This window comes from Stomoxys calcitrans, chromosome 5 (genome assembly GCF_963082655.1).
Source record: "Stomoxys calcitrans chromosome 5, idStoCalc2.1, whole genome shotgun sequence".
Lineage (NCBI taxonomy): Eukaryota > Metazoa > Arthropoda > Insecta > Diptera > Muscidae > Stomoxys > Stomoxys calcitrans.
The window spans coordinates 129,807,202-129,834,615 of NC_081556.1; the positions used below are offsets into that span (position 1 = coordinate 129,807,202).

General features: G+C 38.3%; 4 protein-coding genes across 4 annotated transcripts; 2 read left to right on the forward strand and 2 right to left on the reverse strand.

Annotated features, from left to right (window-relative positions):
• Window positions 1–1,343: 1,343 nt before the first annotated feature.
• Window positions 1,344–7,057, reverse strand: LOC131997988 (uncharacterized). The gene is made up of 2 exons (XM_059369938.1): window positions 5,816–7,057; window positions 1,344–1,427 (listed from the first exon to the last, which is right to left on the reverse strand). Exons 1-2 carry the CDS (start codon window positions 7,055–7,057, stop codon window positions 1,344–1,346), a joined length of 1,326 nt encoding a protein of 441 aa, XP_059225921.1.
• A 2,515-nt stretch (window positions 7,058–9,572) lies between these two features.
• Window positions 9,573–13,997, forward strand: LOC131997989 (uncharacterized). Its single transcript, XM_059369939.1, has 2 exons — window positions 9,573–10,695; window positions 13,948–13,997. The coding sequence occupies exons 1-2, from the start codon at window positions 9,573–9,575 to the stop codon at window positions 13,995–13,997; spliced, it is 1,173 nt and encodes a 390-aa protein (XP_059225922.1).
• LOC106089120 (heat shock 70 kDa protein cognate 5) lies at window positions 13,856–22,304 on the reverse strand. The gene is made up of 6 exons (XM_013254895.2): window positions 22,054–22,304; window positions 21,862–21,908; window positions 16,274–16,852; window positions 15,106–16,210; window positions 14,894–15,034; window positions 13,856–14,827 (listed from the first exon to the last, which is right to left on the reverse strand). The coding sequence occupies exons 1-6, from the start codon at window positions 22,144–22,146 to the stop codon at window positions 14,735–14,737; spliced, it is 2,058 nt and encodes a 685-aa protein (XP_013110349.1). The 5' UTR covers window positions 22,147–22,304; the 3' UTR covers window positions 13,856–14,734.
• Window positions 22,305–23,548: 1,244 nt separating this feature from the next.
• On the forward strand, window positions 23,549–25,792 carry LOC106089115 (dnaJ homolog subfamily C member 11). The gene is made up of 4 exons (XM_013254890.2): window positions 23,549–23,753; window positions 23,850–24,841; window positions 24,911–25,337; window positions 25,399–25,792. Exons 1-4 carry the CDS (start codon window positions 23,682–23,684, stop codon window positions 25,525–25,527), a joined length of 1,620 nt encoding a protein of 539 aa, XP_013110344.2. The 5' UTR covers window positions 23,549–23,681; the 3' UTR covers window positions 25,528–25,792.
• Window positions 25,793–27,414: the final 1,622 nt, after the last annotated feature.

Here is a 27,414-nt window from a genome sequence, read left to right on the forward strand (position 1 = left end):
AATTTATTTTTTAAACATTTTTAGCAGAATCCATGGTGGTGAGTTCCCAAGATTCGGCCCAGCCGACCTTAGCATGCTTTTACTTGTTTTATATTCCCAAATTTGCTCTTGATGTAAAAGCGAGTTGTAGGTTTATATGAATGCTATATCAGGTTCTGGATCATGGCAGAAATGGGTGCTCAAGAAGTCAAATCTGAAGATAAGTTTCTATGGAAATTATATCCAAACATGGATCGCTTGAAATTTTGTACAGATACTTCTAATCGATGTAGGTCATTGGGGATTGTAAATTTGATCCACTTACAATCCCCAATGACCTACATCGGGATGTGGGGTGAGTTAACCTACTCACTGTTTCAAATTTCAGCGAAATCGGGTAATGAATAAAGCTTTTATTGGCTTCAGACCCCCTTATCGGCAGATAGGTCTATATGGCAGCTATAACTAAATATAGTCCAATCTGAACCATATTTAGGTCAGATGTAGGGAGACTTAAAATAACCCACTGTTGCAAATTTCAGAGAAATCGATCGCAGATCAGTCTATGGTTGCCCAAAAAGTAATTGCGTTTTTTTCATATAGTCGGCGTTGACAAAATTTTTGACTCTGTAATTGCATTCTTTCTTCTGTCAGTTATCAGCTGTAACTTTTAGCTTGCTTTAGAAAAAAAGTGTAAAAAAAGTATATTTGATTAAAGTTCATTCTAAGTTTTATTAAAAATGCATTTACTTTCTTTTAAAAAATCCGCAATTACTTTTTGGGCAACCCAATATATAGCACCTATATCTAAATATAGTCTGATCTGAACCATATTTGGGTCAGTTGTCGGGAAGCCTTAAACTACTCACTGTTTCAAATTTCAACGAAACAGGATGAAAAATAAAGATTTTATGGGCATTAGACCCTTTATGGGAAAATCGGTCTATATAGCAGATATATCCAAATATGGTCCGATTTCGCCCGTTCAAGAACTTAACCAGCGTGCATCAAAAAGACGTGTCTGTGTCAAATTTCAGCTCAATATCTCAAGTTTTGAAGGCTCTAGAGTGATTACAAAAGACTTACGGATAGACGGACATACACACGGACATCGTTAAATCGTCTTAGAATTTGACGACGATCGGAAATATATATACTTTGTAAGGTCAGAAATTGATATTTCGATGTGTTGCAACGGAATGACTAAATGAATATACCCCCCATCCTACGGTGGTGGGTATGACAAAGCCCATGGATTTTCATGATCAATATACAATAATAAAATGAAAGTACACCGTGACGTATACGTCATATATTCAATATAAATATCTAACATACGCACCATGGGCCACCATCTCATAATTCTACACCTTTTCCACAATCCCATGCCAGCTGGTTGAACGTACCGAATTGACACGATGGATTCCTTTATCGACTAGGGCTGCAGCCTTAGTGTACAACACACTACAACAACAACAACAACCCCTTTTCCAAATATTAGAAAACTGAGAAAAAGAAAGCCTTGGGTTTTCGTTGCTTTGGTTTGGTTACTTTGCCAAACAAGATGAGTATGCAAAATTACATAAATCAGAAAAAATATTCAATTAGTGTGAATTTGTGCTCTAATATTGTAGATTGGACCTTGTACCATACATTGATAGCGATTCTGATAGTCCTGGGGTCTTGATATCAAACTATATAAACTGAGTCATCAGATTAAATTGAATTTGATAAAGAAAAATGCACTGGAAAAAAGTAGATAAAGTATATGTCAAAAGTCTGCAAAAAAATATATAATACATACTAAAGGGTGATTTTTTAAGCGCTATAGGAAAGTTTTTCAAAAAAAAACACATAAGCTTCAGAAAAATGCATGAAATCTCTATTTGAATTGATAGTACGGTCCATATAATTGATTGTTTGAAGATTCTTTCAGGCAAATGTTAACAATGACTGTTCATACCATCGCGGTATAATCGAGGCGACGATAGGAAAGCTGGAAGGAAGGGAAGAGGTTTCCGATCGGTTACCTGAGATGAAACTTGAAGTCGAGTGCGAGGCTCTGCTGCTATCGGCACAGTCATAGATTGACGGAACCCCAGTCTTGCCATCTGGAAGATCATGTTACACCAATTAACACCTAAGCTAGAGGACAGAGTGGGCCTGGGGGTCTACATTGTGAACCCAGGGACTGAGATCTTTTTTAGACTGCCTGACCATAATAGGGTCCTGCAGGCGGAGATCCGGACGATTACGGAATGCGTAAAGTGGTGTGGTGCTAACGCGAGGACGTCAAGTGTGAACATCTTTGCCAACTGTAAAATTGCCATAAGGGCAATAACAACCAGGACGGTAAGGTCAGAAAAACAGTCTTGCAGTGTAAGAAGGAGATTAACGCCTTCTCTGAGGAAAGCAAAATCCTCATCGTTTGTCTGCCGGGTCATTACGGAGTAAGGGGGAATGAAAGGGCAGACGATTTGGCGGTGAAGGCCAGAAGACTGTCATCAATAAACTTGGTTAACCCGAAGCCTTTCAGGTGGGCGCAGTCCGAGTCAAGGGAGTGGGCGACGAATGCGCATGCAACATTATGGAACAGCGAAAAAGTCGGTAGAACGGCGAAATCCTATGGAGGGATCTGGATCGTGAGAAGATGAGCCTATTACTGAAAGGAAGTAAGAAGAAGGTCAGTATAGCTATTGGTATCATGGAAGCCACCGTAGCGCAGAGGTTAGCATGTCCGCCTACGACGCTGAACGCCTGGGTTCGAATCCTGGCGAGACCATCAGAAAAAATTTTGAGCGGTGGTTTTCCCCTCCTAATGCTGGCAACATTTGTGAGGTACTATGCCATGTTAAACTTCTCCAAAAAGGTGTCGCACTGCGGCACGCCGTTCGGAATCGGCTATAAAAAGGAGGCCCCTTGTCATTGAGCTTAAACTTGAGTCGGACTGCACTCATTCATATGTGAGAAGTTTGCCTCTGTTCCTTAGTGGAATGTTCATGGGCAAAATTTGTTTTATCATAACGGTACACATAGGACTACGAGCTCAATTAGGTAAAATCGGTGCGGCAAGTGATAGCATGTGTAGGGCATGCGGAGAAGATGATGAGACGTTGAAGCATTTGCTTTGTCATTGCCCGGCTTTCGTGTCTAACAGATACCGAAACTTAGATGGGGACACAATACCAGACATGAACCAACTTAGGGGAATGGTATTGAAAACAATTAAGGATTTTGTAAGTAGCACGGAATTCCTAACTTTAAATTTTCTTTTTAGAGGTTACTTAATAGTTTTTAGAGCGCACAACAAGCCGATTACTGGCTTATATAGAAATGAAATTTTGACAAAATTCCCTATAGAAATTAAATTTTGACAAAATTTCCCATAGAAATGAAATTTTGACAAAATTTCCTGTAGAAATGAAATTTTGACAAAATTTCCTGTAGAAATGAAATTTTGACAAAATTGCCTATGGAAATGAAATTTTGACAAAATTTCCCATAGAAATGAAATTTTGACAAAATTTCCCATAGAAATGAAATTTTGACAAAATTTCCTATAGAAATGAAATTTTGACAAAATTTCCTATAGAAATTAAATTTTGACAAAATTTCCTATGGAAATGAAATTTTGACAAAATTTCCCATAGAAATGAAATTTTGACAAAATTTCCTATAGAAATGAAATTTTGACAAAATTTCCTATAGAAATGAAATTTTGACAAAATTTCCTATGGAAATGAACTTTTGACAAAATTTTCTATAGAAATGAAATTTTGACAAAATTTTCTATAGAAATGAAATTTCGACAAAATTTCCTATAGAAATGAAATTTTGACAAAATTTCCTATAGAAATGAAATTTTGACAAAATTTCCTACTGAAATGAAATTTTGACAAAATTTCCTACTGAAATGAAATTTTGATGAAATTTCCTACTGAAATGAAAATTTGACAAAATTTCCTATAGAAATCAAAATTTGACAAAATTTTCTATAGAAATCAAAATTTTGACAAAATTTCCTATAGAAATCAAAATTTTGACAAAATTTCCTATAGAAATGAAATTTTGACAAAATTTCCTATAGAAATGAAATTTTGACAAAATTTCCTATGGAAATCAAATTTTGACAAAATTTCCTATGGAAATGAAATTTTGACAAAATTTCCTATAGAAATGAAATTTTGACAAAATTTCCTATAGAAATGAAATTTTGACAAAATTTCCTATAGAAATGAAATTTTCTGTTAGGGTATTGTTGACCTGGTTTAAAATTCTTGTAATTTTGTTGTATTGTATCGGCTATAGGTCCATTAAAACACAAATATTTAAGGTTTTTTTTTTTTTTTTTTTTTTTTTTTCTTTCTTTTTTTTTCCTTTTATTTTTCTCCAATATTTCGGTAGACTCCGTCTACCATTTTCAAGGCTAGTTGTATTTAAATAAAAAACAGAAAAACACAAATTTTAGTAAAAACGAATCACACAATAAAAACAGAAAAACAATAATTTTTAAGAAACTTTAATTCCTATTACATTTAATGAGTTGTTACACGAACTATTGTCTGTTGGCAACTAAATGTTCTCTTCTGCTGTGCTTGTTGACTGTGTGGCGGTATACCTTCGCGCAGCTTTCTATATCTCTCTTGAAATTCATTCTCTCGTCAGGCGGTAAGTCGATGATATGCAACATCTCGAGAGTGAATCTTCGTCTGTAATTGTTCTCTTGAGCTAAGATGTCCACATCGTTGAGGTTTGGCTTATGACCAGTCAATGCACAGTGGGCTGCTAGTGCAGTTTTCTGCTCGATTGGTCTATTATTGGCTTTTTGGTCAGATTTATGTGCAGATAACCTAGTTTTCAATTTCGTCATGGTAGTGCCAATATATGCCATCGGGCATATATTGGACTTGTCGCCGTTACATCTAATTTTATATACCACGTTTGATTTCTCCTCATTTTTAATTTTACATTTTGTCTTGCTGAATAATTCATTCACAGTTTTGCCTGTTTTTAATGCGAGATGGTATTTGTCCTTGTCGTATAGATTTGATTTGCCAAATCTTTCGGAGAATCCTTGTATGTATGTTAGCGATTTATAAATTTTTCCTTTTGTAGGCTGCTCTCCGTCTATGATTTTTCCAAGACGTTCCTTGGCCTTGCCTAATAGTGAATTAATTGTCCAATTAGGGAAGTCGTTGGCCCTAAGAATTGCCTTTATTTTCCTCTCATTGTCAGGATGAAAGTCTGGATCACTAATGCTAAATACTCTTCTTATAAAATTCGTTGCTGTGTTTGTTATTACTCTCTTGTGGTGTTTAGAGTAAAAATTGATTAATCTTCCGGAAGCCGTCGATTTTTGATACCAATCTATTTTTAGCTGGTTGCCATGTCTATAAACTACCGAGTCCAAATAAGGTAGTTTGCCATCATATTCTTCTTCCTTCGTAAATTGGATGTAGTTGTTGAAGGAGTTCAGAGTCTTCAGCGTCTCTGCCACGTCTGATTTCTTCAAAATCGCGAAAATGTCGTCTACATATTTTGTCAATATCTTAGGTTTTCTTATTTTGTCAAATGTGTTATTGAGAAGTTCCTCCATTACGATGTCAGCAATAATGGGTGAAGCGGGTGATCCCATTGGCATTCCTCTAAGCTGTTCATACAACTTGTCATCGTATTTAAAATATCTGCTGTCCTTAATGCAGAATGTTAGAATTTCCTTGAAAATTTCCCTTGGAATATTGGTATATTTTTCAATCTCGTCCCATTTATTCTCAATTGTCTGGAGTGCTAAATTTATTGGAATACTTGGGAACAAGGACACCACGTCAAAAGATACTAAAACTTCGTCATTTTCTATGGTCATGTTCTTTATCTTAGCTTTAAAGTCCACTGCGTCTTTCACATTATATTTGGAATCCTTGGTGATATTTTTCAAAATATTCACTATGTACCTACATAGATGATAGGACGGCGCGTTTATTGATGAACATATTGGTCTCAACGGTGTACCTTCTTTATGGATCTTTGGGAGTCCATATATTCGAGGGGCCAATGCGGTCTTGCTGGTCAATTTATTCTTCTCCTGGATGCTGATAAGATTCAAGTTGTGAAGTTTATCCACCAATTTGTTGTTCCTTGTCTGTAGCCTAGATGTTGGGTCAATCTTTAAGCGCCTATACATACACATATCGTGTATTATTGCCTTCATTTTTTGCTCGTAGTCATCTTTGTACAAAGCCACTGTCTTTCCTCCCTTGTCTGCCGTTAAAATTAATAAATCCTCATTCTCCTTTAAATATTTTCTTGTTTGAGACACTGTGTCCACCACATATTTGTCTCTCATGCTCATCTTTGACTTTCGTAAGTGATCGTCTATCAATGTTGTAAGCTTGGTTCTTCCCATCTCCTGTTCCTCTCTATTCTCTATAGTTTGTACACACTCCTCTCCCTCTGCAATGACTTGCAAGAGTGGAAAGTTCTTGTTGGTGTGTGGGAGAGCGTGTTTCGGACCTAAAGAGAGAATCCATTGTACGTTCGTTGGTATCTCTCGCTCTGTTTTATTCACAAACCACACGTCGTTGCGTCTAATGTTGAGGGCCTTGTCTTGTCGTTGTGTGAGTGCCTGTAGTTTCTTTATGTGTGTTGTCTTGCTCTTGCTAACATTGCCCTTGTAGAGAGTAAGCTCGCTGTCGAGGTATTGTAGGAAATCATCTTGAGTCAGTAGTTCTCCTAGCTTAGTCTTTGTATTCTCTACTTTCTCTTTAAAAGAGTGGATTTGCTTGTGTTTGTATTGTATTAGAAGTTTTAATACTTTCGTGTGAAAGTTGTGAATGTACCTGTGTAATGTTTTCTCAATATTTGGCGGGATTTTCTTGGTTTTGTGTGTTTGGAAGATGTTGCTAGTGTGTTTGGTTGCATTGATTATGAAGTTTGGTATGATGCCTGTTCTCTTACATTTTATTAAAAATGTTACAGATGTTTTGAGCTTGGCTATTTGTTTTTGTTGTTTCGAATATTGCTGGGCCGTTCTGTATGTGTGCTCATTGTACTTTTGTTTGATGTTTTTGTATATTGTCATCTTATTTGTTTTTATATTACGGCGTGCCTCCCGTTGATGTATACTCTGTTAGGGTATTGTTGACCTGGTTTAAAATTCTTGTAATTTTGTTGTATTGTATCGGCTATAGGTCCATTAAAACACAAATATTTAAGGTTTTTTTTTTTTTTTTTTTTTTTTTTTTTTTCTTTTTTTCTTTCTTTTTTTTTTCCTTTTATTTTTCTCCAATATTTCGGTAGACTCCGTCTACCATTTTCAAGGCTAGTTGTATTTAAATAAAAAACAGAAAAACACAAATTTTAGTAAAAACGAATCACACAATAAAAACAGAAAAACAATAATTTTTAAGAAACTTTAATTCCTATTACATTTAATGAGTTGTTACACGAACTATTGTCTGTTGGCAACTAAATGTTCTCTTCTGCTGTGCTTGTTGACTGTGTGGCGGTATACCTTCGCGCAGCTTTCTATATCTCTCTTGAAATTCATTCTCTCGTCAGGCGGTAAGTCGATGATATGCAACATCTCGAGAGTGAATCTTCGTCTGTAATTGTTCTCTTGAGCTAAGATGTCCACATCGTTGAGGTTTGGCTTATGACCAGTCAATGCACAGTGGGCTGCTAGTGCAGTTTTCTGCTCGATTGGTCTATTATTGGCTTTTTGGTCAGATTTATGTGCAGATAACCTAGTTTTCAATTTCGTCATGGTAGTGCCAATATATGCCATCGGGCATATATTGGACTTGTCGCCGTTACATCTAATTTTATATACCACGTTTGATTTCTCCTCATTTTTAATTTTACATTTTGTCTTGCTGAATAATTCATTCACAGTTTTGCCTGTTTTTAATGCGAGATGGTATTTGTCCTTGTCGTATAGATTTGATTTGCCAAATCTTTCGGAGAATCCTTGTATGTATGTTAGCGATTTATAAATTTTTCCTTTTGTAGGCTGCTCTCCGTCTATGATTTTTCCAAGACGTTCCTTGGCCTTGCCTAATAGTGAATTAATTGTCCAATTAGGGAAGTCGTTGGCCCTAAGAATTGCCTTTATTTTCCTCTCATTGTCAGGATGAAAGTCTGGATCACTAATGCTAAATACTCTTCTTATAAAATTCGTTGCCCATTATTGCTGACATCGTAATGGAGGAACTTCTCAATAACACATTTGACAAAATAAGAAAACCTAAGATATTGACAAAATATGTAGACGACATTTTCGCGATTTTGAAGAAATCAGACGTGGCAGAGACGCTGAAGACTCTGAACTCCTTCAACAACTACATCCAATTTACGAAGGAAGAAGAATATGATGGCAAACTACCTTATTTGGACTCGGTAGTTTATAGACATGGCAACCAGCTAAAAATAGATTGGTATCAAAAATCGACGGCTTCCGGAAGATTAATCAATTTTTACTCTAAACACCACAAGAGAGTAATAACAAACACAGCAACGAATTTTATAAGAAGAGTATTTAGCATTAGTGATCCAGACTTTCATCCTGACAATGAGAGGAAAATAAAGGCAATTCTTAGGGCCAACGACTTCCCTAATTGGACAATTAATTCACTATTAGGCAAGGCCAAGGAACGTCTTGGAAAAATCATAGACGGAGAGCAGCCTACAAAAGGAAAAATTTATAAATCGCTAACATACATACAAGGATTCTCCGAAAGATTTGGCAAATCAAATCTATACGACAAGGACAAATACCATCTCGCATTAAAAACAGGCAAAACTGTGAATGAATTATTCAGCAAGACAAAATGTAAAATTAAAAATGAGGAGAAATCAAACGTGGTATATAAAATTAGATGTAACGGCGACAAGTCCAATATATGCCCGATGGCATATATTGGCACTACCATGACGAAATTGAAAACTAGGTTATCTGCACATAAATCTGACCAAAAAGCCAATAATAGACCAATCGAGCAGAAAACTGCACTAGCAGCCCACTGTGCATTGACTGGTCATAAGCCAAACCTCAACGATGTGGACATCTTAGCTCAAGAGAACAATTACAGACGAAGATTCACTCTCGAGATGTTGCATATCATCGACTTACCGCCTGACGAGAGAATGAATTTCAAGAGAGATATAGAAAGCTGCGCGAAGGTATACCGCCACACAGTCAACAAGCACAGCAGAAGAGAACATTTAGTTGCCAACAGACAATAGTTCGTGTAACAACTCATTAAATGTAATAGGAATTAAAGTTTCTTAAAAATTATTGTTTTTCTGTTTTTATTGTGTGATTCGTTTTTACTAAAATTTGTGTTTTTCTGTTTTTTATTTAAATACAACTAGCCTTGAAAATGGTAGACGGAGTCTACCGAAATATTGGAGAAAAATAAAAGGAAAAAAAAAGAAAGAAAAAAAAAAAAAAAAAAAAAAAACCTTAAATATTTGTGTTTTAATGGACCTATAGCCGATACAATACAACAAAATTACAAGAATTTTAAACCAGGTCAACAATACCCTAACAGAGTATACATCAACGGGAGGCACGCCGTAATATAAAAACAAATAAGATGACAATATACAAAAACATCAAACAAAAGTACAATGAGCACACATACAGAACGGCCCAGCAATATTCGAAACAACAAAAACAAATAGCCAAGCTCAAAACATCTGTAACATTTTTAATAAAATGTAAGAGAACAGGCATCATACCAAACTTCATAATCAATGCAACCAAACACACTAGCAACATCTTCCAAACACACAAAACCAAGAAAATCCCGCCAAATATTGAGAAAACATTACACAGGTACATTCACAACTTTCACACGAAAGTATTAAAACTTCTAATACAATACAAACACAAGCAAATCCACTCTTTTAAAGAGAAAGTAGAGAATACAAAGACTAAGCTAGGAGAACTACTGACTCAAGATGATTTCCTACAATACCTCGACAGCGAGCTTACTCTCTACAAGGGCAATGTTAGCAAGAGCAAGACAACACACATAAAGAAACTACAGGCACTCACACAACGACAAGACAAGGCCCTCAACATTAGACGCAACGACGTGTGGTTTGTGAATAAAACAGAGCGAGAGATACCAACGAACGTACAATGGATTCTCTCTTTAGGTCCGAAACACGCTCTCCCACACACCAACAAGAACTTTCCACTCTTGCAAGTCATTGCAGAGGGAGAGGAGTGTGTACAAACTATAGAGAATAGAGAGGAACAGGAGATGGGAAGAACCAAGCTTACAACATTGATAGACGATCACTTACGAAAGTCAAAGATGAGCATGAGAGACAAATATGTGGTGGACACAGTGTCTCAAACAAGAAAATATTTAAAGGAGAATGAGGATTTATTAATTTTAACGGCAGACAAGGGAGGAAAGACAGTGGCTTTGTACAAAGATGACTACGAGCAAAAAATGAAGGCAATAATACACGATATGTGTATGTATAGGCGCTTAAAGATTGACCCAACATCTAGGCTACAGACAAGGAACAACAAATTGGTGGATAAACTTCACAACTTGAATCTTATCAGCATCCAGGAGAAGAATAAATTGACCAGCAAGACCGCATTGGCCCCTCGAATATATGGACTCCCAAAGATCCATAAAGAAGGTACACCGTTGAGACCAATATGTTCATCAATAAACGCGCCGTCCTATCATCTATGTAGGTACATAGTGAATATTTTGAAAAATATCACCAAGGATTCCAAATATAATGTGAAAGACGCAGTGGACTTTAAAGCTAAGATAAAGAACATGACCATAGAAAATGACGAAGTTTTAGTATCTTTTGACGTGGTGTCCTTGTTCCCAAGTATTCCAATAAATTTAGCACTCCAGACAATTGAGAATAAATGGGACGAGATTGAAAAATATACCAATATTCCAAGGGAAATTTTCAAGGAAATTCTAACATTCTGCATTAAGGACAGCAGATATTTTAAATACGATGACAAGTTGTATGAACAGCTTAGAGGAATGCCAATGGGATCACCCGCTTCACCCATTATTGCTGACATCGTAATGGAGGAACTTCTCAATAACACATTTGACAAAATAAGAAAACCTAAGATATTGACAAAATATGTAGACGACATTTTCGCGATTTTGAAGAAATCAGACGTGGCAGAGACGCTGAAGACTCTGAACTCCTTCAACAACTACATCCAATTTACGAAGGAAGAAGAATATGATGGCAAACTACCTTATTTGGACTCGGTAGTTTATAGACATGGCAACCAGCTAAAAATAGATTGGTATCAAAAATCGACGGCTTCCGGAAGATTAATCAATTTTTACTCTAAACACCACAAGAGAGTAATAACAAACACAGCAACGAATTTTATAAGAAGAGTATTTAGCATTAGTGATCCAGACTTTCATCCTGACAATGAGAGGAAAATAAAGGCAATTCTTAGGGCCAACGACTTCCCTAATTGGACAATTAATTCACTATTAGGCAAGGCCAAGGAACGTCTTGGAAAAATCATAGACGGAGAGCAGCCTACAAAAGGAAAAATTTATAAATCGCTAACATACATACAAGGATTCTCCGAAAGATTTGGCAAATCAAATCTATACGACAAGGACAAATACCATCTCGCATTAAAAACAGGCAAAACTGTGAATGAATTATTCAGCAAGACAAAATGTAAAATTAAAAATGAGGAGAAATCAAACGTGGTATATAAAATTAGATGTAACGGCGACAAGTCCAATATATGCCCGATGGCATATATTGGCACTACCATGACGAAATTGAAAACTAGGTTATCTGCACATAAATCTGACCAAAAAGCCAATAATAGACCAATCGAGCAGAAAACTGCACTAGCAGCCCACTGTGCATTGACTGGTCATAAGCCAAACCTCAACGATGTGGACATCTTAGCTCAAGAGAACAATTACAGACGAAGATTCACTCTCGAGATGTTGCATATCATCGACTTACCGCCTGACGAGAGAATGAATTTCAAGAGAGATATAGAAAGCTGCGCGAAGGTATACCGCCACACAGTCAACAAGCACAGCAGAAGAGAACATTTAGTTGCCAACAGACAATAGTTCGTGTAACAACTCATTAAATGTAATAGGAATTAAAGTTTCTTAAAAATTATTGTTTTTCTGTTTTTATTGTGTGATTCGTTTTTACTAAAATTTGTGTTTTTCTGTTTTTTATTTAAATACAACTAGCCTTGAAAATGGTAGACGGAGTCTACCGAAATATTGGAGAAAAATAAAAGGAAAAAAAAGAAAGAAAAAAAAAAAAAAAAAAAAAAAAAAACCTTAAATATTTGTGTTTTAATGGACCTATAGCCGATACAATACAACAAAATTACAAGAAATGAAATTTTGACAAAATTTCCTATAGAAATGAAATTTTGACAAAATTTCCTATATAAATGAAATTTTGACAAAATTTCCTATAGAAATGAATTTTTGACAATATTTCTTAAACAAATAATAGAACAAGGATTTTCATAAACAGCGTGGCACAAAAGTGCATCGGGACGTATACGTCACGATGATATCTACTACGTTAATATCATCCATACGCACCATGGATATCAGAACAAGTCCTCATATCGAATATAAAAATATTTTTATACCCTCCACCATAGGATATGGGTATGTTAATTTCGTCGTTCTGTTTGTAACACCTCGAAATATGCGTCTGAGAACCCATACAGTATATATTCTTGATCGTCATGTCATTTTAAGTCGATCTAGCCATGTTCGTCCGTCCGTCTGTCTGTCGAAAACACGCTAACTTTCGAAGGAGTAAAGCTAGCCGCTTGAAATTTTGCACAAATACTTCTTATAGGTGTAGGTCGATTGGGATTGTAAATGGACGATATCTGTCCATGTTTTGATATAGCTGCCATATAAACCGATGTTGGATCTTGACTTCTTGAGCAACTACAGGGCGCAATTTTTATCCGATTTGGCTGCAATTTTGCAGGAGGTGTTTTCTTATGATTTTCACTAACTGCGCTGAGTATGATTGTAATCGGTCCATATCCTTATATAGCTGTCATATAAACCGATCTGGTGTCTTGACTTCTTCGGCCTCTAGAGTACGCAATTCCTATCCGATTTGGCTGAAATTTTGCAAGTCGTGTTTCGTTGTGACTTTCAACAACTGTGCCTAGTATGGTTCAAATCGGTCCATAACTTGATATAGCTGCCATATAAACCAATCTTGAATATTGACTTCTTGAGCCACTAGTGGACGCAATTCTTATCCGATTAGGCTGAAATTTTGCACGACGTGTTTTGTTATGATGTCCAAAAACTGTGCCGAATACAAATGAAATCGATGCGTAACCAGATATAGCTGTCATATAAACCGATCTGGGGTCTTGTTGTTTTTTCAAAACGCTACGGCGCTGATCATCCCTATAAGGATTCTTACAAACTTAACTTTGATCTGAGTCTTAGAAAGCTTTTTATACCCACCACCATAGGATGGGGGTATACTAGCCTAATCATTCCGTTTGTAACACATCGTAATATTGATCTGCGACCCCATATAATTATATGTACACATATTATTGATCGTCGAAATCACGATAGTGATCGAACGAATAAAGATATCCATTTGCAATTTTGTAGATACTTCTCGTTGCTGTTATTAGATGTTGCTACGGCATCGGCATGGTTGTTATTGCCCCATTCTGAGGATATCAGTCAGATGTTGACATTTGATATACTTGACGCTTTTAAACCTTGAAAAAGTTGTAAAATTTTGACGAAATTTCCCAAAAAAAATTAATTTTTTAACCCAAACCATAGCCCCGTAAATAAAAACATCTTTACTGATATTTAAAATTTGTGTTTTTTTATTTCTTCTGTAAATATGTAACTAGATATTTTTTTTATTTATAATAAATGTTTTGGTTTATCCTTTTTACAGTATCCTTCTTTTCGTTTGAAACACACGAGCAGAACACATTACCGAAATAATGGGTAATACATTCCATATAACAAAAAAAGCTTAATTTAAACTAAAATAGAATATCGCAAATTAATTTTTGGTGATATCCTTTAGATACAATTCATGGAAAATTATTTGTAAAAAAAGTCGATCGTTTGTTTTTGTTTTTGCTTGATTTCTCTCAAAGTAAAAATGATATCCTGCTTCTTTTGCAAAGAGAGTTTTACAAAAGTCTGAACAAATTAAAAGAGGGACACTGGGAGAGGGCCTAAAGAGTAGTAAGGGATCACAAGGGGAACAAACAAACCAAATTCAATGGATGGCGGCGGCGATTGGGGTGTTTTATGGTCTACTACTCTAGTTAATGTGATTCGTTTCATTTTCAATGTACAAGGGGGATTTAAAGCGCAATACGCTACTACTAAACGCTAGAAACTAAGGTAAAATCTATAAAGTATTACGTTCGAACCGTATTACGCCCACACAAAAAAAAAACGAGGGGTTTGTCCATATGCATCCACTCACACATCATGCGTAAAGCCAGAAAAATTGGCTTCCATGATATGCGGGCAAGCATAATAAACAATAAAAACTTTATGTTGCCCTACGACTGGATACAGGGATGATAATTGTTCTTTGCTAATTAAAAAAAATCAAATTTAAGCCCTAGAGTAGTGAGGAGGAAATAACTTATTGTCAACATAACTATATATATAAAATTAAAATAAAATTAGAAGACAGTTACTAAGAATGTCAAAGGAGATCCTTAATTCTTGCCCTCGGTTTTCTTTTCTTCGCTGCTGGGTTGTTCTTCTGACGAACTGCTGCCGGCATTTTGGCTTTCACGTTCAGAAGCCATCTGGGGAAAAAAAATCACTCTTATTAGTTTACCCCATCATTGACAATTATTCACTATCCCTTTTACCTTTTTGTATGCCATTTCGAATAGTTTCAATGAGGATTGTTGCAAATTGCTGGTGGCTTTGCGTACATCCTCTAGTTCAGCTGTCTCCTTGTTGGCCAACAGTTCACGCAATTCAGTGATTTCCTTCTTCAGTTTCTCGCACTAGAATTAAAAAAAAAAGTTCGCAGATATTATAGAAACATGTTGTGAGCAACATTGTCTAGGTTTCTTACCTCTTCAGCAGGCAATTGACTCTTGAATTCTTCCATTTTGGTTTCTGTATCGTGTACAATGCTTTCACCTTGATTCACCAATTCTACCAATTCACGCTTCTTCTTATCTTGGGCTGCCATTTCTTCGGCCTTCTTGACCATATTTTCGATTTCATCTTTGCTAAGACCACCACTGGATTGAATAACAATCTGTTGTTCCTTGCCGGTACCCTTATCCTTGGCAGACACATGCACAATACCGTTGGCATCAATATCGAAGACAACTTCAATTTGTGGCACACCACGGGGGGCTGGAGGAATACCAACCAAGGTGAAGGAACCCAATTTCTTGTTATCGGCGGCCATTTCACGTTCTCCTTGATGAACCTTAATTTCCACTTGGGTTTGACCATCGGCAGCAGTCGAGAACACTTGAGACTTCTTAGTGGGAATGGTGGTGTTGCGGGTAATCAAGCGAGTGAATACACCACCCAAAGTTTCAATACCCAATGACAAGGGAGTTACATCCAATAGCAAGACATCTGTTACGTCACCAGCCAAGACACCACCTTGAACAGCGGCACCTACAGCAACAGCTTCATCGGGATTCACAGAGCGTGAGGGCTGGCGTCCAAACAAATCTTGCACGGTTTGCTGTACCTTGGGCATACGGGTCATACCGCCTACCAACAAAACTTCTCCAATATCAGACTTGTTGACTTCGGCATCAGACAAAGCCTTTTGGCAGGGTTGAATGGTACGCTTAATTAGATCGCCTACAAGACTTTCCAACTTCGAGCGGGTCATTTTCAAGTTCATGTGTTGGGGTCCAGCGGCATCCATGGTCAAGTAAGGCAAATTAATGTCGGTTTGTTGAGAAGATGACAATTCGCACTTGGCCTTTTCAGCAGCCTCCTTCAGGCGTTGCATAGCAATCGAATCCTTGGTAATGTCAATTCCGCTGCCCTTCTTGAATTCGGCAACCAAATAGTTGACGATGGCATTGTCGAAATCTTCGCCGCCCAACATGGTGTCACCATTGGTGGATTTGACTTCGAAGACACCCTTTTGGATTTCCAAAATTGAAATATCGAAAGTGCCACCACCCAAATCGTAAACGGCAATGCTAAAAATATGGAAAAAAGAAAACTTTCTACATGTGACTCTTTAATTATTTGTACACTCTTACATTTTATCCTCAGTCTTGTCCATGCCATAAGCCAAAGCAGCAGCAGTAGGTTCGTTAATCACACGCAATACATTCAGACCGGCAATTTGGCCAGCATCTTTGGTGGCCTGACGTTGCGAATCATTGAAATAGGCGGGTACGGTAACGACAGCATTCTTCACAGGTGTATTCAGATAGGCTTCAGCAGTCTCTCTCATTTTCATCAACACAAAAGCACCAATTTGCGATGGAGAATACACTTTACCGTCCGAAGATTGAACCCAGGCATCACCATTCGAGGCTTTGGTCACTTTATATGACAAATTCTTTAAATCTTTTTTAATTTCAGGATCATCGAAACGGCGACCAATCAAACGTTTGGTGGCATAGAATGTGTTGGCGGCATTGGTAACAGCTTGACGTTTGGCAGGCATACCAACCAAACGTTCGCCATCCTTGGTGAAAGCTACATGAGATGGTGTGGTACGGGCACCTTCGGCATTTTCAATAACCTTAGCCTGTTTGCCTTCCATAACTGCCACACATGAGTTGGTGGTACCCAAATCAATACCGATGACAGCACCTTTGACTTCACCAGATCTGTTGACAGGAAGAGAGAAAATATATTTGAAAATTCGACCTTAAGGAAAGGTAAAGATGGGGAGTAATGTTGTGTGTGTTTAATGTAGAATTAATGATTTTAGATAGTTTTTTCGCCAGGAGTTCAGAGTATAATTGGGCAACGGCAGCCCTAAGAGTAGTAGGGGTCAAGGAAAAAAGCAAGACAAATTCAAATGATGGCGGTGAACGAACTCTCTTTACAGTGGTAACCGGCTGAAAATAACGTTTCGAGAACTGAAATCTGGGACTATAATTTTAGAGTTATAGGAACTGATTCTTCGCTTAAGAGAACAGAGGGATAGTCTCCCAGACTATATATTAGAAATAGGCAAAGACTTATACTCAGCCAGTAGGTACGATGGCAGACGCGAATTTTTGAAAGAAAACGTTGATGAGAGGCTCTTAAAGGGTTTTGTCGTAACCCGATGTTTACTGCTGTGATGCGACTGAATTTCGATATAGAAATCTCTTTCCTGGCCTCGGGCTCTGAAGCGAAAACTCAACCCAAGACAATTGAGAAGCTGCATCCCAGGATGCCTCAAGGTATGCGCTAATAATACCACTTTCGATTTGAGCGATTTTTGTCTGTACGTTAGGTGTGTGGTGATGAAGACGGTCGTTAGACCAAGAAAGACAGGAACCAAGAGCTCTACGAAACTGTCTGACTACGCATACGGCGTATCATTGGATTCTGCGAAGATTACATACTACATATCGGGGAGGCCATTGGAGGTCGTAGTAAGATTTTGGTTTAAGTAACACAGCCCTTCTTTAGACTCTCGACATATACGGACAGGTCCAGGTAGGCCTTGACAGGGGCCAATAGCATCCTGTCATAACAAGATAATGAGGAAGCCTTGCTCTGTAGCAGTTGAAGCGGCTCCACCTACCGGATCGTAATTGCTCTAAAACTACTATTGTTTAAAGCGGGAGGTCAATTTTTTCAGATGCGATGGGTGGCGGTCGTTCTCCAAGAACAACATTCAGCTGTTAACTACCGTGTCTGCTTGATATGCAGCTTGATCTAGAGGTTGTCTCTTGTAGCGCTGAACCTCTCGCGGTGGATTCATATCCACAATATGATTATTTGGATTGTCCCTGCGATAAAAGCCCAGAAGGTACTGCTTAGACAGCATATAGGTATGTCTTTGCGTTTGTAGGATCTTTGTCTCCTGATGGAGGTGGCCCACGTGAGAACTGAGGACACAGCCCGTCGGATTTCGAAGAGCGACATTCTGACACATCTGAATATTATCCCACTCAGATAGCTAAAGAGACCACACTGGCGCTGCATAACTTACCACAGACCGGCCAATTGCTTTGTACGTCGTCAACAAAGTTTCTTTGCCAACACGCCAATTGGTGCCGGCAAGTGACTTGAGGACCTTGTTTCTGTTTCTGACAATATCGCAAATTGCATTGGGCTTTGAGGAGAATTTGTAAGGCTGTCAAATGTGACACCAAGTATTTTGGGACACTTGATGGTCGGAATTGTTACTCAATCGACTACCACATTCAGCTCCCAAACCACCTCATGCGTGTATGTGGTGAACAATGTGGCTGAAGATATGGTGGTAGATATCTTCAGATCTCTTGCAGCGAAATAAGCTCCAAGTTCGTTGAGGTAGACCGTCCTATCACATGGACTGGGCTGACTGAAGCAATGGCCAATGTGTGCGGTGATGGCATGCAATGCGGATGTTGTGCAGTCTTTGAAATCTAGAAGTAGTCCCTCAAGAGTCTTTGGTACTGGTGAGAGAAGGAAGATCGATCTGCATGACTCTCCCTTGCTCGGGTTTTTTCTAGGCTTCAGTAGCGTTATCACTCTGCCCATCTTCCAGAAACGGGTACTATAAGAGTGTTAAGAGACAGGTTGAGGACAGTTTTAAGGTTCGGGGAGGTTGTTGTTGTTGTGTTGTTTTTGTAGCCACATTTTCATGTGGAGGTGGCTATCCTCGTTGCGGTCCAAAGGACCGATCACCGCGGGATCAGAGTGGCCATTGGTTATTTAAATTGAGCATCATAGGCTCTCAGTATTTGTGGAAGAGCCGCTGCCGCACGGCTTCTCACTGAGAATCTCCACTCGATATCACTAATTGTCCGCGACTGCCGTTGCACCTTCTCCGTATGGAGCATTTCACTACCCTCAACCGGTAGCTCGCAGCTAAGCTTATCGTGGCAGCAATAAACATCACACAGATTGGATCTAAATGTTCCAGCCTGTGTGGTGCTCACAGCTATCCCGTGCCGGGTCCCCAAAGTGGTGTCGCACTGCGGCATGCCGTTCGAACTCGTCTATAAAAAGAAACCCCTTACCATCGAGCTAAAACTTGAATCAGACTACACTCTGTGATATGCGATAAGTTTGTCCTGTCCCCTGTTTCCCTCACTGCAAGCTCTTTGGTAGGTTAAACGTTTTCTACTAACTGAGGCTATCATCTGAGGCAATGGGTCGCAAGATAGCCAAGGACTTGTGGTCTATTTAAATGAGAAGGAGGTTATAATCTAGGAAGCATGCATAATCACTGCAATATCATATTGCCGCCATTAAAGCGGAAGCAGAAAGAGCCGGCCTTCTGCAGGGATAGTGGAGCATGGAGTTAGAAACCGCCGGAATTGGAAACAACATTTATTACGCCATATTGTGTATGTATTAACGACGGTTGGCATAAATATCTTCTAAGCCATTTATTCTCTGTAGAACATGTTTCTGAATTTAAAAGCAGCAATTGACTTTTGCAGATCTCTCAGCAATTTCAAAGTCACCTGGTCTAGGTATCGGAGCACAGAGAAATCTTACAGAATTGCAGAGCAGACAAGCTTGCAAGACTAGGAGCTACACATTGTGAGCAGGTACCACACGACACACGTCATACGTTTAACTTCCCAGCCAGACCCACTCGACTCAGATCCAGGTGCCTCTGGATCTGGATACTCAACAGAATCAAGTTGAGAACCTTGCAAATTCCTGAGGAATTGAAATGTGTGGGAATGCCTTTAGCGAGATGTAAGCTAATTCTTCGAGAAAGGCAATTAATCCCACATGATCACAAATCCCAATCCCATGGCAGCCTGTTATACGTACCGGATTTACCCGATGGAATCATTCATCGGCAAGGGCTGCCGCCTTAGTGTGCAACACACTGCTACAAAAAAAAACATAAAAAACAACGAATTGTGGCCTAAACTAAACTTGAAAGATGTTTTACACTTTGCTGTCGTTTGATAAAACATAAGCCTTGTAAGAGTTACTTCTAAAACTAAAGTTACAAATTCTGCAGAAGTTGCAATGAAACATCTGATGTGCACTTTGTTCGGCTCTGTCACTTATGTCTTATAATATGCGTACATTCGCATGTCAACACTCATGTCGCACTCAACAGAATCAAGCAGACGAAAGATAGAACACAATAAACTGCTACAACAACAACAACATTCGCATGTTATAAGGCTTTTTTAAAGATAGAGGGAACTAGTACGCACCAACCTTGCTATTGTAGCCAAATTTGTGTGTGGATGTAGCGATCTACCTCAAGCTCGATAGGTGATCAAGCTTGTTCTGATCCCATATGACCGATCGCCGCGGGAACGTTATGGTCTTTGTCTATGAAATCGTCGCGGAAGAGTAAAAAATAGATCATCTGATGGACGCCTTCATCTGCTCTGACAACAAAAAGTTCCACTAATGCTTAATTTTTCTTTGAGAAGTTGTCTAATTTAGAGGATGTTAACATCTGCATGTTTTAAGGATTTTTATAAACGATCGGTGAGCATTAGAAGGCATCCTCCTTGTTGTTATAGCCGAATTTGTATGTGGAGGTAGCGTTCCTCGTCAAGCTCCGCAGGTTATCTAGCTTTTCGCGGTTTCACACGACTGATCGCCACGGTAAGGTTATGGCCATTTATTATTAAAAGGCGCCAATGACTTGCCTTGTCACATCAAGTATCACAGGCACTCAATATTTACCCAAGAACCGACCGGCCTCTCACTGGGATCCTGTACGCCAACCTCACATAATTTCTTTCATGTCCCTGGTTTTATCCCTTTCTCTAAAGTCATCGCGGTTGTCAAGCCGTTTCCTATAAGTAAATTTTCTATGTTACGCTTAAATTTGATTGCCATATCAAACGCCTAGGCTGAAGTACAAACCCGGCGGACTTTATTCTTATGTGCCTGAAATTTTATAACAGGAAACTATTTTTGGATTCTTAAGGGCAATTTTGCCTTATAATAGAGTTATTTGCAATTTTTATTACAATATGCGGCTGAAGGTATTTCCAAAAATGATAGCAAACTTGCTAACTTAATGTCACTTAACTTTCAACGCCATGCGGTTAGCCTTATCAGTCTTCAGACTAAAACACTACGAAATTCCCTGACAACATACATACCTACACACATGTATAAAGTACCTACATATGTACTTACTACGTATTAAGGCAAAATGCACTAAGTAAATTGTTCCCAGCTGTTTCTTATATAACACTCTTGTACTTCATTCACATACACATGCTACGACAAATTGATTTATGCGTACATTCATGTATGGGCAACAGAGCTTCTGTTAAACTTGTTGTGAGGAAAGTTAAACAAAGCATGATGAAATATCTGAAATTCTTGAAGACTTTTTATATAGACAGAAGACTGATGATAAGCAAAAAAATATATATTTTCAGTATTGACAAATGCGGAAAACATTAATTTTTCTGCCTATTTCCTAGAGGAAAAAACGATAGTGACGTCCATGTGACGCAACATATATTCTTAAAGCAGCGCTCAGCCACAAAATATGCCGACTTCCCAAATCTCACATGACCCCGGCCGGTCAGAAGAGCTTGAATGCAGCTCTCTATGCTACTTGGTGAATTACATAAGCCTCTGCCTTGGGAAAACATAATTTTCATTTACAAATGCGGGTAAAAAATTATTGGCGAGCGCATGTTAGGAGACGAGGTAAATTTTCGATTTTTGTTAATTTGACACTTACTTGTGACGCAATTGTGCGGCAAGTCCATTGTTCAGAGCGGCTAATTGCTGCAAAGAAAAATGAAATAAAAACGAAAAACATGAACACATAACACATTAATTGACCCTTTTATAAATACAGAATAGTTCTTGTGTTATATAAATCACCATCGAATGGTCATTTGTATAAAAATACGCCCGATATACGACTTACATTTTCGAATATGCTAGAATTTTTCCCCGACACCAAAGCGGTGGCCTGACGTTGTCCAATCAAACGTGGCAAAAACTTTGTAGCGCGCAACATTTTGTTTTATTTTTTAGATTTATTCAATTGTTTCACAAATAATACACTTTTATTTCAAAGATTTTTTTATTTTTTGCGATTGGAATTTTTCTCGAATACTGAATAATTGCGTTCGCGTTGCACACGTTTTTCAGGAGGTACTGGAAGAGTTGTAATAAAGAGATGGATGTCAATTGTGTCCGAATTGACATTTGATTTTTCGAGAAGCAAAAGAAGACTAACAACAATAGTGTTCAGGAAAATTGTACAGATGGAGCTGAAAACAGCAAAACAATGAACACAAAATAAAATTTCGCAAATATACTAAAATCAATTAAATTTTTTAATTTTTGATTTGTTTTAGAACCGAGTAAAAATAAAACGTTAGCAAAGTGCATAAAAGCATAAACATAATGCTTCTTTTCAATTAGAATTTGACCGTGTCGCCCGTTTTTGTTGGCTATCTGTATAAATTGCACATGACGGCAACTCTGGACAGTTGTCAAATCCGATTATGAGGAATGCAGCAGGGGTGTAGGGGAATCTTGTTTTAAGAGCATGAAATAATTACCAGGTATTGTACCGTAAACAGCTGAGTACAATTTTTTCTCGCGAAGTACACTATCTGTCAACAAGTTTTGGTTGTGTGTGTGTATTATAGTTAAGAACGATACATTCACAAACAATGAAAAATGGCGCGAACTAGTAACATACTTAAAATCAGAGTTGTACTAATCACTGATTTTAACAGATAGTGCCCTCAACATTTTGTTGTTGGGAAACTGCCACTACCTGTAAATGAATATATCTTAGTATGCACCTCTGGTGAAATTTTCCTATTTTTATAATGCGTTTTGACATTTGTTCGGGCGAAAAGTCGAAGTCAGTACTAGGCATAAGCGAGAAAGTCCGTTCACCGGATTGATCCGAAGCATTCCTTGATCGGCAAAGGCTCCCGCCTCAGTGTATAACACACTACTACAACAACAACACATGACGGCAATTCTGGCATTTTCGTCATTTCGAAACAGAGTTGATTCGTTCCCATTTCCTGACCATTTAATTACATTGACAATTAATTTAAGCGAAATTTGTATTGGCACAGACATGTCACTTCTATTTTGTTTTAAGAACACAATAACACTTCCACGAAATGTGTTCGCATTTTCTTCGTCACCATTTTTTATAATGCGTTTTTTCGGCCGAAATATCGAAGTCAGTACTAGGCTTTAAACGAGAAAATCCGTTCAATGGGTACATAAAACACTGCAAATCTATTCTAATATATTCAAACGCATCTGGATTAGGTATAGTTTTAAATACATCTACAGCGACGACATCTATGTATATTTGTTCTACAACTTATTTGCACAGCTGAGTTGTACTGCTTACGAACGAAAAAATGTCATTATTGACATTTCCGTGTGAGGTTATAAAACAGATGAATGAGAAAAAGACATATTTTACAAAATTTCAATTTTGTAACAAAAACATCAACAGTAGTACAAAATTCTTACCGGTAGTTGTGAGGCAATACAAAACACGTAGCAAGCACCATGTCTGAGGAAATAGATTCTGACAACGAATTGGAGGAGAACTATTACAGTTACTTAAATGTTCCCAAAGATGTATGTAAATATTTCTATACGCCAGACAACTGTTTCATCATCCTTTTTCTCTGTGCGGGGTGATGTTTATATGATGTGATGTCTTAACTTTTGTAGGCTTCCTCCGAACAAATCAACAATGCCTATCGCAAACTATCGCGTATGTATCATCCGGACAAGCACATGGAGGCAGAGAATAAGCAAAAGGCTGAGCTAATGTTTAATAGGACTAAAAAAGCGTACGAAGTACTTTCGGATCCCCACAAGAGAGCAATTTATGATTCAGTGGGAGAAAAGGGTCTGCGTACCGATGGTTGGGAATTGGTGCAAAGGCAAAAAACTCCTGCCGAAATACGTGAAGAATATCTGCGACTTGCTGAGGCAGCTGAGGAGAGAAAACTTTTGCAAAGCACCAATCCCAGAGGAAATGTTACCATCAATGTTAATGCCACAGAAATATTTTCGCCCTATGATGAAAGTGAGTTTCCCCGCATCGAGGTATCTTCGATGAGCATATCTCAATCAATTGAGGCTCCAATTACAAGGACCGATACAATGACATTAAGTGGCAATTTAATGTCATCAAATGGCAATGGCTCGGGGGGCTTTGTAATATGTGGCAGACGTCTTTTGAACAAGGGATGGCTGGAACTGGATGTGGGGGCGGGCAATGGTTTGTTGGTAGGAATAAAAGGTGGTCGTACCCTTTCATCATTGGTAACAATGAATGCTGGCACCTCTGTTAACTTTCGGGAAAATGGTGTAATTCCCGGTATATTTTCCACCCTAGCAGTGCAATTGGATAAGCACACTTTGGGCTCTCTGACTTTAAATGTTGGTGGACAGGCTTCCATGACCACGCAGGTGGATCGCAATGGCGAACGACATGCATGGTCAACATCATTTGTTATAGGTTCACCGCACATCTATTTTAGCATTGCCTATACACATAAGATGATAGAAAATGAACTAAAATTGAAGGCGGTGGCCAAAGTGGGTACTTTTGGCTTCATGGCAGAATATGGAGCAGAGAAGAAAATTTCCAAATATAGTTCGGTATTTGCGGCGGTCTCCATTGGTGTACCCACAGGGGTAATTCTAAAGTTCAAGTAGGTATTTTCACACATATATAGATGCTAACAATACCTCTTTAATTCTTATCTTGTTTTCGTTTTTAGAGTAATACGCTCACAACAGTCCTATGTTTTTCCCATACACCTAAGTGAAGAAATTGTTCCAGCCGCAGTATTTTATGCCACTGTTACACCGGTCATTGTTTGGTTTTTCGTCAAGAAATCCATTATAGATCCTATGCTTGCAGAGCGTAAAAATATTGAAATTGAGAAAACCAAACGTACCAATGAACAGCGTATGGCACAGAAACGCCTAGAGGCTAAGGCTGCTGTGGAATTGATGCAACATACGTATGAACGTATAGTGGAAGAGGAAAAAGAACGTCAAGGTTTGGTCATAGTCAAGGCCACTTATGGTCAAACGCAAGAAAGCAATCAAAATGAATTTGTACCAGAGGCTTCGATCGATGTTACAATACCGGTACAATGTTTAGTCAAAGATGGCACCCTAGAAATGTTTAATACACCGAAGGTAATTTCCACACTTTACAAATTTTTTGCGTTAACTATATGAATGATATTTCTTATTTCAGAGTGATTTGCCTGGTTTTTACGATCCTTGCATAGGCGAATCAAAAGTTTTGCTTATTAATTACATGCACAACAATGCTAATAAATCGATTGTAGTTAAAGATACTGAAGCTGTTAGACTGCCACGATAACCGAAATGTTTCCTTATATCACAATTGTTGATTATTAGTTCGTCCCCCTTTTTTATTGATATTTTTTGTTTATAATTTTTTGTAGGATTCATTAGAATTACAAAAATCATTCAAGATATTAGGATCTATACACAACATGGCTAGGTGAATGCTCTTTCGATGTTATTGTGTTAAATTTTTTTAATGAATTTAAGATTGACGCTTAATAAAAAGTACATATAAAGAAAAAATAACGCTTTTCCAAAAGTGCATATTTATCGATCTATATTTGTTGTTTTATTTTTTCGGCAGGAATATTCTATAAACGTTCTTTATTATATTTTTTTTTAAATTAGCAAAATTTAAAATATGGTCGCTATTGTTGGAATTTTGGTTTAAATGACATTTCGGTCAATAAACAATTTCATGTGGCATCAATCTCAGGTGCTATGAGTGGCGGATGGTCTTCAAGAACGTCCATCACTCCTCAGTTGCTACCGTCTGGAGGTTTTGTTTTGTAGCGGCCCACCTGTTTTTCTAAATTATGAAGGAGTATCAATAATATAGTTATTGTTGTACCCATTTGTCTGTATGTGGAGGTAACAATCTTCGTCAAGTGCCATAAGTGAAAAAACTTGTTCTGGGTGTGGTCTGTAGTATCACAGGCAATCGATATTTAAGCAAGACCCACTGGCTTTAGACCACTCAACGAGGCTTTGATCTTAATACCGTTGAAGAAGCTATCACCTGAGATTCTCCTGATGACAATGAATACCACTCAAATGGTAGGTTTGAGTTGCAATACGTGTGTTGCTTTTAGCCATCCCATGCCGGGTGATTTGAATGACTGTTTCGATATCAGTCTAGTGTTAAAATAAACTCCAACACACATGCGCGTATAATGTGGGCTTTCTTTGTAATGAAAAGTCACGAGATGAGTAGTTCCTTAATCGAGAATCGAAAGTGGTCTGTACGGTTACAGCAGGTTGTATGCTTCGCTTTGATTCGATGTCTGGCATTATTTCAATCATATAGAGAACACAGACGATAACAATCCCATGGCAGCCGGTTGTACGTACTAGATTGACCCGATTGAGGCTTTCATCGGCAAGGGCTGCCGCCTCTATCTACAAAGCTACAACAACAATAGATGAGAAACCTTAGTAGTTTCTGAAGAAATTGACCTGCCCCGGCGAACCAGAGTAGTTCTGGCTCAATTATGTTCCGACAGATGCAACCGTCTCAACTCCTACAGTGCAAGGATTGATGCCGACGTGCAAGATGTATGTTCCGATTGTGATCAGGGACCACACGATACACGTTACCTGCTCAACTGCCCAGCCAGACATACTCGACTCAGACCCAGATCCCCCTGAGCGCACCACATTTTAGCAGACGAAAGGCAGAACACAAACAACTGCTACAACAACAATAACATGAGAAACCTTAGTTGTTGTAACTACATTTTCATGTGGAGGTGGCGATCCTCGTCAAGCTCCTTCAGGTGAGCAAGCTCGTTCCGGTCGAAAGGACCGATCGCCGCGGGAACAGGGTGGCCATTGGTTATTTCAAGGCGCCAATAACTCGCCTTGTCGTATCGAGCATCGTAGGCACTCAGTATTTGTTCAAAAGCCGGTGCCACGCGACCTCTCACTGAGACTCTCCGCTCGATACCGCTGGTTGTCCGCGACTGCAGTTACAGCGACTCCGGATAGAGTATTCCACCACTATCCGCAACCTGTGGATGCTCGTGGTGCAGAGTCCCCTAGACAGATGCTCCATAAAACATTGTTGGTTTATAATATAAATTATAACTAGTTTATGCATAAATTGGCTGGTTTCTATTGTTTTCTCTGGATATACAACAATCTATTGATACAGCTTTCGCAAGGTGGACGATCTTTGGTT